This window comes from Sceloporus occidentalis, unplaced genomic scaffold (assembly GCF_023333645.1).
Source record: "Sceloporus occidentalis isolate IW3139 unplaced genomic scaffold, rSceOcc1.0.p SCAF_5, whole genome shotgun sequence".
Lineage (NCBI taxonomy): Eukaryota > Metazoa > Chordata > Lepidosauria > Squamata > Phrynosomatidae > Sceloporus > Sceloporus occidentalis.
The window spans coordinates 1,555,204-1,567,220 of record NW_028316985.1 but is presented as its reverse complement, the minus strand read 5'-3'; the positions used below and the strand labels follow the sequence as shown (position 1 = coordinate 1,567,220).

At 42.1% G+C, this 12,017-nt stretch overlaps 1 protein-coding gene across 1 annotated transcript; it reads right to left on the bottom strand.

Annotated features, from left to right (window-relative positions):
• Positions 1-498: 498 nt before the first annotated feature.
• LOC149311520 (lithostathine-like) lies at positions 499-11,773 on the bottom strand. The gene is made up of 5 exons (XM_089526569.1): positions 11,707-11,773; positions 11,071-11,186; positions 9,358-9,498; positions 2,778-2,907; positions 499-663 (listed from the first exon to the last, which is right to left on the bottom strand). The coding sequence occupies exons 1-5, from the start codon at positions 11,771-11,773 to the stop codon at positions 590-592; spliced, it is 528 nt and encodes a 175-aa protein (XP_089382695.1). The 3' UTR covers positions 499-589.
• Positions 11,774-12,017: the final 244 nt, after the last annotated feature.

The following is a 12,017-nucleotide window of genomic DNA, read 5'->3' as shown; positions in this document are numbered from 1 at the left end:
CGACTGTGTGGCCGGTCACACAGGTGGGCCTCCAATGGAATGGCATCTGGGTGGGAAGAAGGAATTAACTGGAGGTTGCAGGTGGTGTGCTTGTGCGATGGTGAACATGCATGGTGGGAAAGCAACAAAAATAATAATAACTATGCGGCACAGCTTGATGCCATGAGGTGTGGACAGCCCATGAGTGTTTGGCCCATCTTGGTAGCAGGCCGTGAGGAAAGTAGGGTTTTGACCCACATTCAGAAAACCCAAGACTGAGCCACTTTTTCCTGCCCCTCTGCTCTGGCCCTTAAGAAGCAAAATGGGTTGGGGGGGGGGTGACTCTTGGTTTCTGCTCTGGCACAAAAGTTTAAAAACTCTGAAAGAGGAAAGGAGCGATGATGGGCAAGTAGACCCAGCAGCACTTTGGAAAAGGAATGATACAACTGGAATTTGAAGGAAAACCACCAGAATAAGAGAAGAGTTGGGTACTTCTTGATTCTGCAGCTTTGAGGAAACCAGGGGTCTTGCAAGATGGAGTCTTCTCCTCTTGGTCACTGAGGAGGCCTTCTCTTCATGCGCCAGGGGATGCTGGGTGCCCACCTCGCGCCTAGTATGCCGCTGGGTACTTGCAAAGGTATGGGTAGTTGCGGTTGCAATGAGTATACGTCCACCTGGTAGTAGCTGTAAGGTAGTGGATGATAGTGATAATGAACTCGACTTATGTATATATTATTATTGTTACTTTATTATTTTTGCTTACTTATATTCCATCTTTCTCCCAATATAGGCATTCAAGGCAGCGATCAGAAAATTTAAAACAATATAGTAATTTTAAAATAATACAAAAGCATCAAAATGTATAAATATATAAATTTAAAAAACAATGAAACAATTTTAAAAGTTAAAATGGCTGTGGTTTAAAATGTAAAATATGTTTAAAATGCTATGCAAACCTTGAAATCTAAATAGCTTTTTAAAGCCCAACTTGTGTCAGTTTGAAAAAGCTTAATTGTACAAAAATATTTTTATCAGCCCCCAAAAGGACAGCAGGAATGGGGCCATCCTGGCCTCTCCAGGGATGGAGTTTCAGACCCTGGGAGTAGCCACCAAGAAAGGAGGTCTTGTCTCCTTTGTTTCTACCCTCCCAAAAATGAGAAGATGGACAATCTTAGCACTCCCATGAGCTTATAAATAGAAATACAGTCCTTCAAATAATCTGGAACTAACCTGCATAGCGCTTTATAGGTCAAAACCAGCATTTTGAATTGTGCCTGGAAATGGACTGGCAGCCAATGGAGCTGTTGCAACAAGGGAAGTGTATGCTCCCTGTAACCAGCTCCCGTTAACAGCTTGGCTGCAGCTCTTTTGGCCAGCTGAAGTGTCTGACCACTTTTCAAAGGTAGTCCCACCTATAGCACATTGCAGTACTCCTAAAGGAGTTGTAACTAAGGCATGTACCACCGTGGCCAGATCTGACTTCTCCAGGAACGGGCAAAGTTGGCGCACAAGTTTTAGCTGTGAAAAGGGACTCCTGGTCACCGCTGAAACCTGGGCTTCCAGACTCAGTGCTGAATCCAGAAGTACCCCCAAACTATGCACCTAAGTTTTCAGGGGAGGTGTACTCCCATCTAACACCGGCTGAATCCCTATTCCCAGATCTGTCTTTCGGCTGACCAGGAGCACCTATGTTCAAGCTTCAATTTGTTTGCCCTCATCCAGTCTATTACAGCAGCCAGACACTGGTTTAGGACAGGAACAGCTTTCTTGGAATTAGGTGGAAAAGAGTGATAGAGCTGGGTATCATCAGCATATAGATGATACCTTACTCCAAAACTCTGGACGACCTCTCCCAGTGGTTTCATGTAGATGTTAAAGAGCATAGGGGACAGGACTGAGCCCTGAGGGACCCCAGAAGCCAATGGCCAAGGAGTCAAACAGGAATCCCCCAGCACCACCTTCTGAGAACACCCTTCCAAGAAAGAATGGAGCCACTGTAAAACAGGACCTCCAAGCCCCATCCCAGTGAGGCGACTTGTTTTCTCTTGCTTTCCCTGACAATAGAAGGAACCCAGGGATGGGAAGACTAGAACTTAGAATCATAGAGTTGGAAGAGACCTCAGTGGCCACCCAGTTCAACCCTCTTCTGCCATTCAGGAAGATACAACCAAAGGACCATCCAGCCTCTGCTTAAAGACCTCCAAAGGTGGTGGATCTGTCTAGTTCAACCAGGTAATCTATTCCACTTCCCCTGCAACCTGACCATTCCTGGGAAACACTGGGAAATTCCTTTTTGCATGCAAAGCATCAGCAGAGATTCAGCTCTAGCAATTGTGTCCAAGGATCTTAGAAAAGAGGACACACATTCTAGACCTAGTAGCCCTTCCCATCAGCACACTGGGTGACAACCCCCTTTTGAGGTGTTAGCAGGAGTGATCTGCACCCCCTGCACTTCCCTGATGGCACCCTTGTTCAGACCGGAGGGACTGGGAAACCAAGAAGCAAGCTGCTACTACATCTTTCCTTCTTCAGCACATAGTTCCCTATGGACTTTTTCATACGGCAACCTATGTGCTCCCATCCCGAAAACTGACTCCTCATTGACCCTGGGATAACCTTCCAATTTCCCCTGTGTGAAAAAGTCCTAAGATGCGAAAGGCCTGGAGCAACCACACCTATTAAAACATATAACCTCGCCCTGGCTGTTGGGTGCTCTCTGACATCTCACTCATCATCGCCAAGCAGTAGAGGACTGCTCTGCTCTCAAGAATTTGTCTGCCGCGAGCCTTAATACGCACCTGCTGGATTCCGCACATTGGTGAGTGAAATGCACTGATAGGATGAGATGCTGTTGCTGGGTCTCCTCCCGTCCCAGAGAGCAGATCCAGGCATGTAAGTGGAGTTGTCACTCCATCTCCAGACTAGCTTCTGTGAGAGAGATGAAAGAACATTTTGATGAATTAAGGGGTCTTCAAGAATTCCAGGCGCTCAGTGATGGGAAAAGAAGAGAGGGAGAAAGAGATTTCTGTTAAGGTACATTCGCATCCAGAAAACGTATCTAGGATAGCCTTGTTGGCCATATACCATAGCAAAGTATGGTATGTTCTGTGAATTTCGGGTGTTAAAGTATATTGTTAGACATTCCCCAATTTTCTTTGGCAGAGGAAATAATTGGAGACTTCTTGGCCTGAATTCTATTGTCAAGATTGAAGTAGAGTAGACCCATTCACTCAGTTATTGAATGTAGCTCGACATAGATAAACCCCACTGATTCAATGGCTCTGCTCAAGCAGTTTGTTAGTGTTTATTCTACTGGCCAACTTTGGTCTTGTCTGCCCTGACCAGGATACTCCAGGAGCAACCTGGAGTATCCTGGCCCTTCAGATGCATGATATCCCCTATTACCTCGGCCTCTGTTTCCATGCTCTGCTACCACAAGAAACCACAAACCCCAGAATCCCATAGCACTGAGCTATGGCAGTTAAAGCAGTATCACACTGTATTAATACTGCAATGCAGATGCAGCCTCAGACCGTGTATATGTGTGTCTTCAAGTCACCCTGCTGACTTGTGACAACACCATGAATCTCACAAGAGCTTTCTTAAGTATGTAGAAGGGGTTTGGCATTTCCTTCTTCTCAATATAGCCTACACCACCTACTATCTCTTGGTGGTCCCCCATCCAAGTAGTAAACAGGTCTGATTCTGTTTAGCTTTTAAGAAGAAATAGTATCTGAGCCCTTCAGGATGTTGTCTCTGACCCCTTATAGACAGCTCAAAATAAAGCTGCTTTGGGTCACTTTGGAAGTACAGTAGAGTCTTGATTATCCGACATAAACGGGACCGGCTTGTAGTCGGATAACCGAATATGTCAGATAATCCAGACTTCCCCCTCCACTTCTCCCCGCGGGTTCTGGCGCTGGAGCAGGCACCGCGCGGGGAAAAGGGGATGGGGCGGGGCCCTTCCTTCCTGCGGGTGCAGACCCCCATGGGGAGGAAGGGATGGGTGTGGGCTGCCTCCTCCTCTTCTCCCTGGGGCTGCCAGGCAACCGCAGGGAGAAGGGGACGGGACCCCTTTCCCCTCGGCGGCCTCCCTAATTGGTTGGGAGGGTGGGAAGGGGCGGGGCTTCCAGCCGCAAAGCCCCCTGGGGCTTGTAGGCAGCCGAGGGGAAAGGGGCAGGACTTCCAGCCGCAAGGGGAGGCGAGCCGAGGGACTTTTGTCCCCAATCCGACGTCCCATGCTGCTTCTCATGAAGAAGCATGGGACGTCGGATAATCCGAAGTGTCGGTTAACCGAGACTCTACTGTATGCTGTTTAAATGATGCATGCGTCCAAAGAGTCCAGAAGCTGTACCAAAGCCATGCTCCAGTCCTTAGGCTTCTGGCCTCTTAAGATGCATGTGTCATTTAAATAGCATACCTCCAAAGTGACCCGAAGCAGCTTTATTTTGGCCTGTCTGTTTGGGGCCTTTCATACATAAAGAGGGGAAAGACCCTAAGGAACCAGGCAGTTATAGACCTATATCATTGACTAATAGTGATTATAAACTTTTAATTGCTCAAAGGATTAAAAAGATATTAAAAGATTATATCCACTCTGACCAAGCAGGCTTTTTACCGGAAGGCAAATCCAAGATAATATAAGAATAGGTCTTAATATGATTGAATATTTTGATAAGCACATTGATAAGACCTTTGCTATGATTTGTGTAGCTGCCGAAAAAGCCTTTGACTGTGTACATTGGAGTTTTCTCATTTTAGAAAATGAACTGTGGTAGTAATTTTCTAACATGGATAGCAGGAATCTATGGAAAACAAACTGCATGGATGATTGTTAACCAAGAGAAAACAAACCCGGTTAATATACACAGGGGACAAGGCACAGATATCCCATTCACCTTTACCCTTTTTGTTGATAAGAAAGATATTAATGAGAAGAATAAGACAAATAAAAGAAATAAGCAGGGTGAAGATAAAAGGGCAAATCTACAAAGTCAAAGCTTGTGCAGATGACTTGATTTTGTTTTTAGAAGACCCATTGAGAAGTGTATCTCAAATGATAGAGGCGACAAAAGAGTTTGGAACCTACGCTGGCTTTAAAATGAACAAGGATAAAATAATAATGTTAACTAAGAATATGTCTGAAACGGAGGGAAGAGAATTGTCCGAAAAAACTGGTTTTAAAATTAATAACAAATTGAAATATTTAAGTATAACAATCTCAAAAAGGAAAAAAACCTCAGAACTTTTTGCAAATAATTATGAGAAAACATGGAATGAAATTAAAAATAATCTTGAAAAATGGAAAACTTTGAATCTATTGTTATTATTATTATTATTATTAATAAATAATTTTATAATTTTTTTATTTATATACCGCTATTCCTGTGTAGATCATAGCGGTTTCCAACAATAAATTGCAACAAAATTATTATTATACTTTATTTATATAGCACTGTAGATTTACACAGCGCTGTACATAGAGACAATAAAATCAATAAAAATGAAACCTGCCAATGGCACACATTCTACAAAAGACATATAAAATAATAGATAATAATACAAGATAGAATTAGATAAAATAAGGAGGCAACAGATTAAGTCCAGCAAGTATCAAATAAAATAAAATGTCATATAACAATCTGATAAACATTCACACAATGCCTGGGAACCTTCCCTGAACAATATAGTCTTCAACTCAGTGCTAGGATTTCTACCATAAAAATGATGGTATTAACAACACTCATCTTCCTATTTCAGAATATTCCTGTTCTTTTAAATGCCAAGCCTTTTATTGCTTGGAATAAATGTTTATCCAAGTTTATATGGAATAGGAAGAAACCCCGAATAAGTTGGGTAACACTTCAAGACGACAGAGAGAGAGGAGGTTTGGATTTACTGGATTTGAAATCCTGCCATGAAGCATGTGCCCTAAATTGGAAAACTGAATGGTTAGAATTAGAGAAAGATGATGTATCAAAGCTAGAAGGAGAGGATGCGGAATTCGGGTTCCATGCTTATATATGGTACGACAAAAATAAAACAGACAGGGATTTTTATGATTGCCAAGTAAGGAAAGCCCTAATGAGGATTTGAGCTAAACATAAAAGGAAATGGGGAGATAAGGAACCGCTTTGGGTATCAACACACGTCAAATGAACAGCTTAGATAGTGTTTAAAAAGCTGTCAAGACAGATCTGTTCACATTAATTGTAATGTGTTTAATTCTTTTTTTTTGGGGGGGGGGATATTGAGATATTATATGCATTACGTATTGCATACTGGATGGCTTTAACTATGTAAGCCACTTTGATTGTTTTATAACAGAAAAGCGGGATACAAATAAATGTATTATTATTATTATTATTATTATTATTACATGAGGGTTTATATGGAAGATGGAGAGACCCGAAGGAAAAATGGCTGAGATATAAGGATATCTTAAAGGTATCTACTGATAACACTGTATTCCAATCTAAGGATAACTGAATGAAAGAAGGAGTGGGATGCCAATGGTTTCTTCACAGACAAATACATGAAAGATACATAATGGACAAGAAGTTACATGGTTTTAATTTTGATAAGCCTGAATTAGAGGGAATTATGATGGCAGAATATTCCCATAAAATTAAAAATCTCTGCAAGGTGTTATTAAAATGGAATACTGAACAAGAAACCGTTGAAGAAGGAATTACAATTTGGGCTAGAAATGTTGGCCACTCTGTTAATTTGAAACACTGGGAAAGTCATGGAAACCAAACATAAGATTTACGCTTAGTTATGATGATAAAATGTTGTTCCGCTGGCATCAGACCCCAGAGAAATTGGCTAAAATGTTTAAAGATTTGGATCTGAATGGTTGGAAATGTGAAGAGAAAATGGGCACCTCCTATCATTTCTGGTGGTCTTGCCCTAAAGCTAAAATATTTTGGAGAAATATCTATAATATTATATAGGAAATTCTGAATATAAAGATACCTTTAACACCAGAAATGTTTTTGTTAAATACTTTACATATGTCGCATAAAAAAGGAAAGGAAAGATTTTGTTATATATGGCCACAGCTGCAAAGTTAGTATAAGCTCACAAATGGAAAGATCCAGAAATACCTGGCATAGAAGACTGGCCCCTTAAATGATATGATCAGTTGAGCATGGATAAGTTAACGCATATGCTCAAAAAAGGGATTGTAGATAACTGGAATGAAGGAAGGACAGAGGAAATTCAATTTTGGAAAGAAAATTGTGGCCAATTAGAAATCATATTTTTTTGAAAAATGATGAACTGAATAATATAAATGGAAAAAGAAAATAGCAAGATGTATTAAAAATGTTTGGAATATGGAAATATGAGAAAAGAAATAGGGACTAGTATAATAGTAATGAAGAGAAAGAAATGGAACTTGGAAGACAAACCAGTAAGGTTAAGGGGTGATATGATAGCTCTGTTTAAATATTTGAAGGGATGTCATAATGAGGAGGGAGCAAGCTTGTTTTCTGCTGCTCCAGAGACTAGGAACCAGAGCAATGGATGCAAGCTGCAGGAAAAGAGATTCCAGCTCAACATTAGGAGGAACTTCCTGAGAGTAAGGGCTGTTTGACAGTGGAACACACTCCTTCCTCGGAGATTGTGGAGGAGTCTCCCTCCTTGGAGGTCTTCAAATGGAGGCTGGACGGCCATCAGTCGGGGATGCTTTGATTTGGATTTCCTGCATGGCAGAAGAAGGGGGTTGAACTGGATCAGGGCCCTTGTGTCTCTTCCAACTCTATGATTCTATGATTCTAAGATGAGGAGGAGCCCATTTGCCCTGGATGGAACTGGCCCCCTTCCCCTGAATTTCTTACAGCGATTGGCCAACTGGATGATGGGTGATTTACCCCTTTCCCCCTCCCTTAAAAAAACAACAGGTGCCCAGGATGTCAAACCTAAAAACCTCCTCTGTGTGTGTGTGTGTATGTTGTGGGGATTTGGGTCACTGCAGGTCATGGATCTTCCCTTGGCCCCATTTGCCCCAAAATGCAATCTAATGCCATCTCTGCATCCTTTCTCCCTGCCGCCCCAGAATGCCTCATAATTAATTAATTAATTAATTAATTAATTCCTCACCTCGGAATGCCAGAAAAGGATGCCATGCATCCATTGCTTTTCCTCATCTACCTCTGAATTCCTTAGAGACAGAAGCAAAAGCATTCTGTATCAATTTGCCAAACTGGAAAGAGCAACGTTTTTAACATTCGCATTGTATTGTTCGCAAAAGGGCAGGGAAATGTCTAATTCACACACTGTAAGCCACTTTGATAGCCTTGAATAAATTATTATTATTATTATTATTATTATTATTATTATTATTATTATTATTATTAAGCCTTTTGCAAATGCCTTTTGCAAAGTGCCTTGCTGCTGGAAGTGGAAATGAAAGGGAAAGGAAAACAGGCAGCCAGCAATATTCTATCTATCTATATATCTACCTGAAGCTAAAACTATGCACATAGTTTGTCAAAAATATTTTTAAAAAACATGACAAAAGAGCAATCTGCCCGGTGGGAGACAGAGGCTTGCTCCGTTCAGTGCCCTCCCTCTGCCCTGCCCTGGACCTCTTGCTGCTCCATTACCCCAATTGCCCTCCATGGCTCCCTTCTCTCCCCCGGCTCTTCATCCTCCTCCTCCTCCTGCTGCTCCCCCTCCATCCCCAATTCTCCTGGCACCCTTCGGCTCCTTCCTTCTCCTCCTGGTCCTGCTCCCGATTGCCCTCCCTGGCCCCCTGCTTTCCCCCGGCTCCTTCATCCTCCTCCGTCTCTTGGGACCCTTTGGCTCCCTCCTCCTCCTCCTCTGATGAAGGGGAGGGAATGCTCACCCTCTGACTACCCCCCCCCATGAACTTCACCCAGCCATGATCAGGGGCAAGTTCATATTCACCAAACCCGTTCTTTAAAAAAAGAGATGGCCTTTTCTCCGAGCTGAAGGGGCATTTGCCCCTGAACTGATGTGAAAGCCTCTGATTTGCTTGTGATAAATTCAGGGCCAATATGAACTTCACATGCAAAAACTGGTTCCTGATCTGGGGTAAAAGGTAATCTGAATGGCCCCAAGGAAAGGAAGTCAATGTAAATGTTATCTTCTTTGTTCATTTTTGGAATTTTGATGTGTATGTGTTATATTATGTATTGTGTTTATGTAATATGTTTAATGTGTATGTTTTTTGTTTTGTTTATGTGCTGTTTTAATATATGTTGGCAAAATACCTTTAATAAAAACTAATTTTAAAAAACCACGTTCTCCATGTCAGGATTGCATGCGCCAAAGGGAAGCTCTCATTCATGAACCATTTGAGTGAGAAAATGGGAACCCAGTAACATCTTTAAACATGGTCTTGCTCACTGTGGGTTTGGCAGTGGCTTTAAGGCCTATCCAGACATCATATGCATGGCTAGAGCTTCTGATGTAATCGGTAATGATCTTTTCCTCTGTTGCAGAGTGAATGGAAGCCAAGTGAGCCTTTCTCCAAAAGCGGCAGGAATCCTGCAGAGTAAGAGAGAGAAAGAACAAAATACGATCTGATGGAGGGATCACTCATTAGGTTGCAACCCCTCAGTCCCATCTCATTGGAAGAGCCACCAATTTGCAGTCCATGGCTGTGGGCAAAGGAAAGATGCTGGGGCCCAAAGCACCAAACAGCCTCCCTGGGATCCAGCAGAGAACAAGAAACCCAGCCAAGGAGTGGCAGCCTGGCTGGCTGGCAGGAGCCAGGGCTTGAGAGGGCTTCCCGAGTCTCCATAGGCTGCTTTCTTTACCCTACAAACAGTCCTATCCAAGGGTAGCTGTATAGCAAAAGTATAGCATAATCCAATAAACAATATTTATTTCATGGTAGCACTCTTTTTGTGGATTTTGGATTATGCTGTAATCTGAAAATGGTCAATTAGCTTTCATCATCAACTGCTCCAGAATAAGATCTTGGCCCCAATCCTGTTGACTAAACCCAACTAGAGGAGACCAATTCATTGAATTGCTGAATTTTCATAGGTAACTCCCATTATGAGTTTACAGTGAGCCCTTGGTATCGGCTGGGTTTGGCTCCAGGAGCCCCCATGGGCATCAAAATCCATGGATGCCCACGTCCCTCTAAATGCAATGGCAGAGTAAAATGGTATGTGTCCCTGATATGAAATGGCAAAATCAAGATTTGCTTTTTGGAATATTTTCAAGGCATGGATGGTAGAATCTGTGGATACAGAATCCATGGATATGGAGAGCTGACTGTACTTTGTTTGGGGCTAATGATATGGACCTTTCCATGGCTACCAAAATCCCTGGATGCTCAAGTCCCATTATATACAATAGTGTATTATTGTTGTTGTTGTTGTTGTTAGAGTATGCCGTTGGTATACATGTTTGCTCGTGTAATTTTGTTTGTTTTAAAAAGACTTTTGCATGATCCAGTTTTGGAATTGTCTTTTGTTTTAACTTACATTGTGAACCGCCTCAAGTCCCATACTGGGGGAAAGGCAGGATATTAATCATTTAATACAGATGGCCCTCCCTATCTATGGATTCTGCATTCTACAAAATGAAAATATTCCAGTAATAATAATAATGATCATTATCCAAAAAACAAACCTTGTTTTTACCATTTTATATAAGGGATGCAATTTTAATATGCCATTGTATATAATGAGACTTGTGCATCCATGAATGTGTGTGTGTGTCCTGGAACCAAATCCCAGCAGATATCAAAGTCCCAATTATAGTGTTATAACCAAACATTATAGTGTTAAATGGGGCTACATCTGCACTGCAAGAATAATCCAGTTTGACACCACTTTAACTGCCATGGCTCAATGGTATTGAATTCTAGAGATTTTCATTTTGTGGATTATTTAGCCTTCCTATGTCAGAGAGCTCTGGTGCCACAGCAAACTACAAATGCCAGGATTTCATAGCATTGAGCAATAGCAGTTAAAATGGTATCAAACTGGATTATTTCTGTAGTGCGGATGCAGCCTGGGTCTGTGAGTTCTTCTGGCTTCTCGGCAGGATTGCACCATGCAATGTCCTTCTTGGATCCATTTGGCTAAAATCCAGCACACTCACCTCTGCTTCTTGCCATCCCACAGAGTCATCAAGAAATTCATAGCACAAGTTCTTGTAGCGAAGGGCACCAGGAGGACATGGAGAGCGAGGGAGAGCTAAAGACGCATTCCTGGCACCTGCAAGAGGCCAAGGAAGCATCTCTTTGCAGAATGAGTAAAGGCTTTGTGTGGGGCACCTATGACCCCACACTCCAAATATACAGCAAACTTGGCAAAGCCCAAACAATGACCCAAGGTACCTCAAAACAAAACAAAAGCACTCAATCAGTTTATCCACCAATGTCATTATTTCTTCCTTTTACTTTCATTATATGTGGAAGTGCATACATTCAGATATGAGGGCAGATAAGAGAGAACTAGAAAATATCCTAAAACGTAAAGATCTACTGCTGAGCACAAAAGTTAGAATTGTACAACCATTGTATTCCTTATTTCCATGGCAAGTGGATAGGAAGAGAATCAATTCATTTGAGATTATGGCTGGGATGGCTCTAATGTTAGAACTCAGTTGTATATCTTAACTCTCTGGTTCTTTCATGGGATTAAAAGAAGGACAAGCAACTCTTTGCTTGAAAATCCAACCGGAAGAAAGGCAGGATATAAATCCATACAAAAGGAAATAATTAAAAATGCTCACCTTCCACTGTGGGGTTAAAGAGCAAGCAGCCCAGGAGGCACAGGCCGAAATAGAGCACCGGTCCCATCTTTTAGTTCTCTGACCTGGGAGAAAATATATATAGGAATATAATTAAATGCATTCTCCACCAAGGAAGAAAAAAGGCAGCATCTGGCCAAATCAGATGCAATATCAGATTCATGAAAGTGTTTCTCTCTCTTTCACTCATGCAAGCCTGGACTAAAAAACCCATCATCCCTAGAGAGAGAGAGAGAGAGAGAGGAGTTTGCATGCAGGAAATCTCTATCTATGTAAAGAGGGGGGGGGGGGGA

Coding starts and splice junctions, on each gene's coding strand:
- LOC149311520 (XM_089526569.1), bottom strand. CDS start 11,773: ATGGGACCGGTGCTCTATTTCGGCCTGTGCCTCCTGGGCTGCTTGCTC. Junction 11,187..11,706: donor CTTTAACCCCACAGTGGAAG/GTGAGCATTTTT, acceptor GGCCTCTTGCAG/GTGCCAGGAATGCGTCTTTA. Junction 9,499..11,070: donor TGGGATGGCAAGAAGCAGAG/GTGAGTGTGCTG, acceptor CTTACTCTGCAG/GATTCCTGCCGCTTTTGGAG.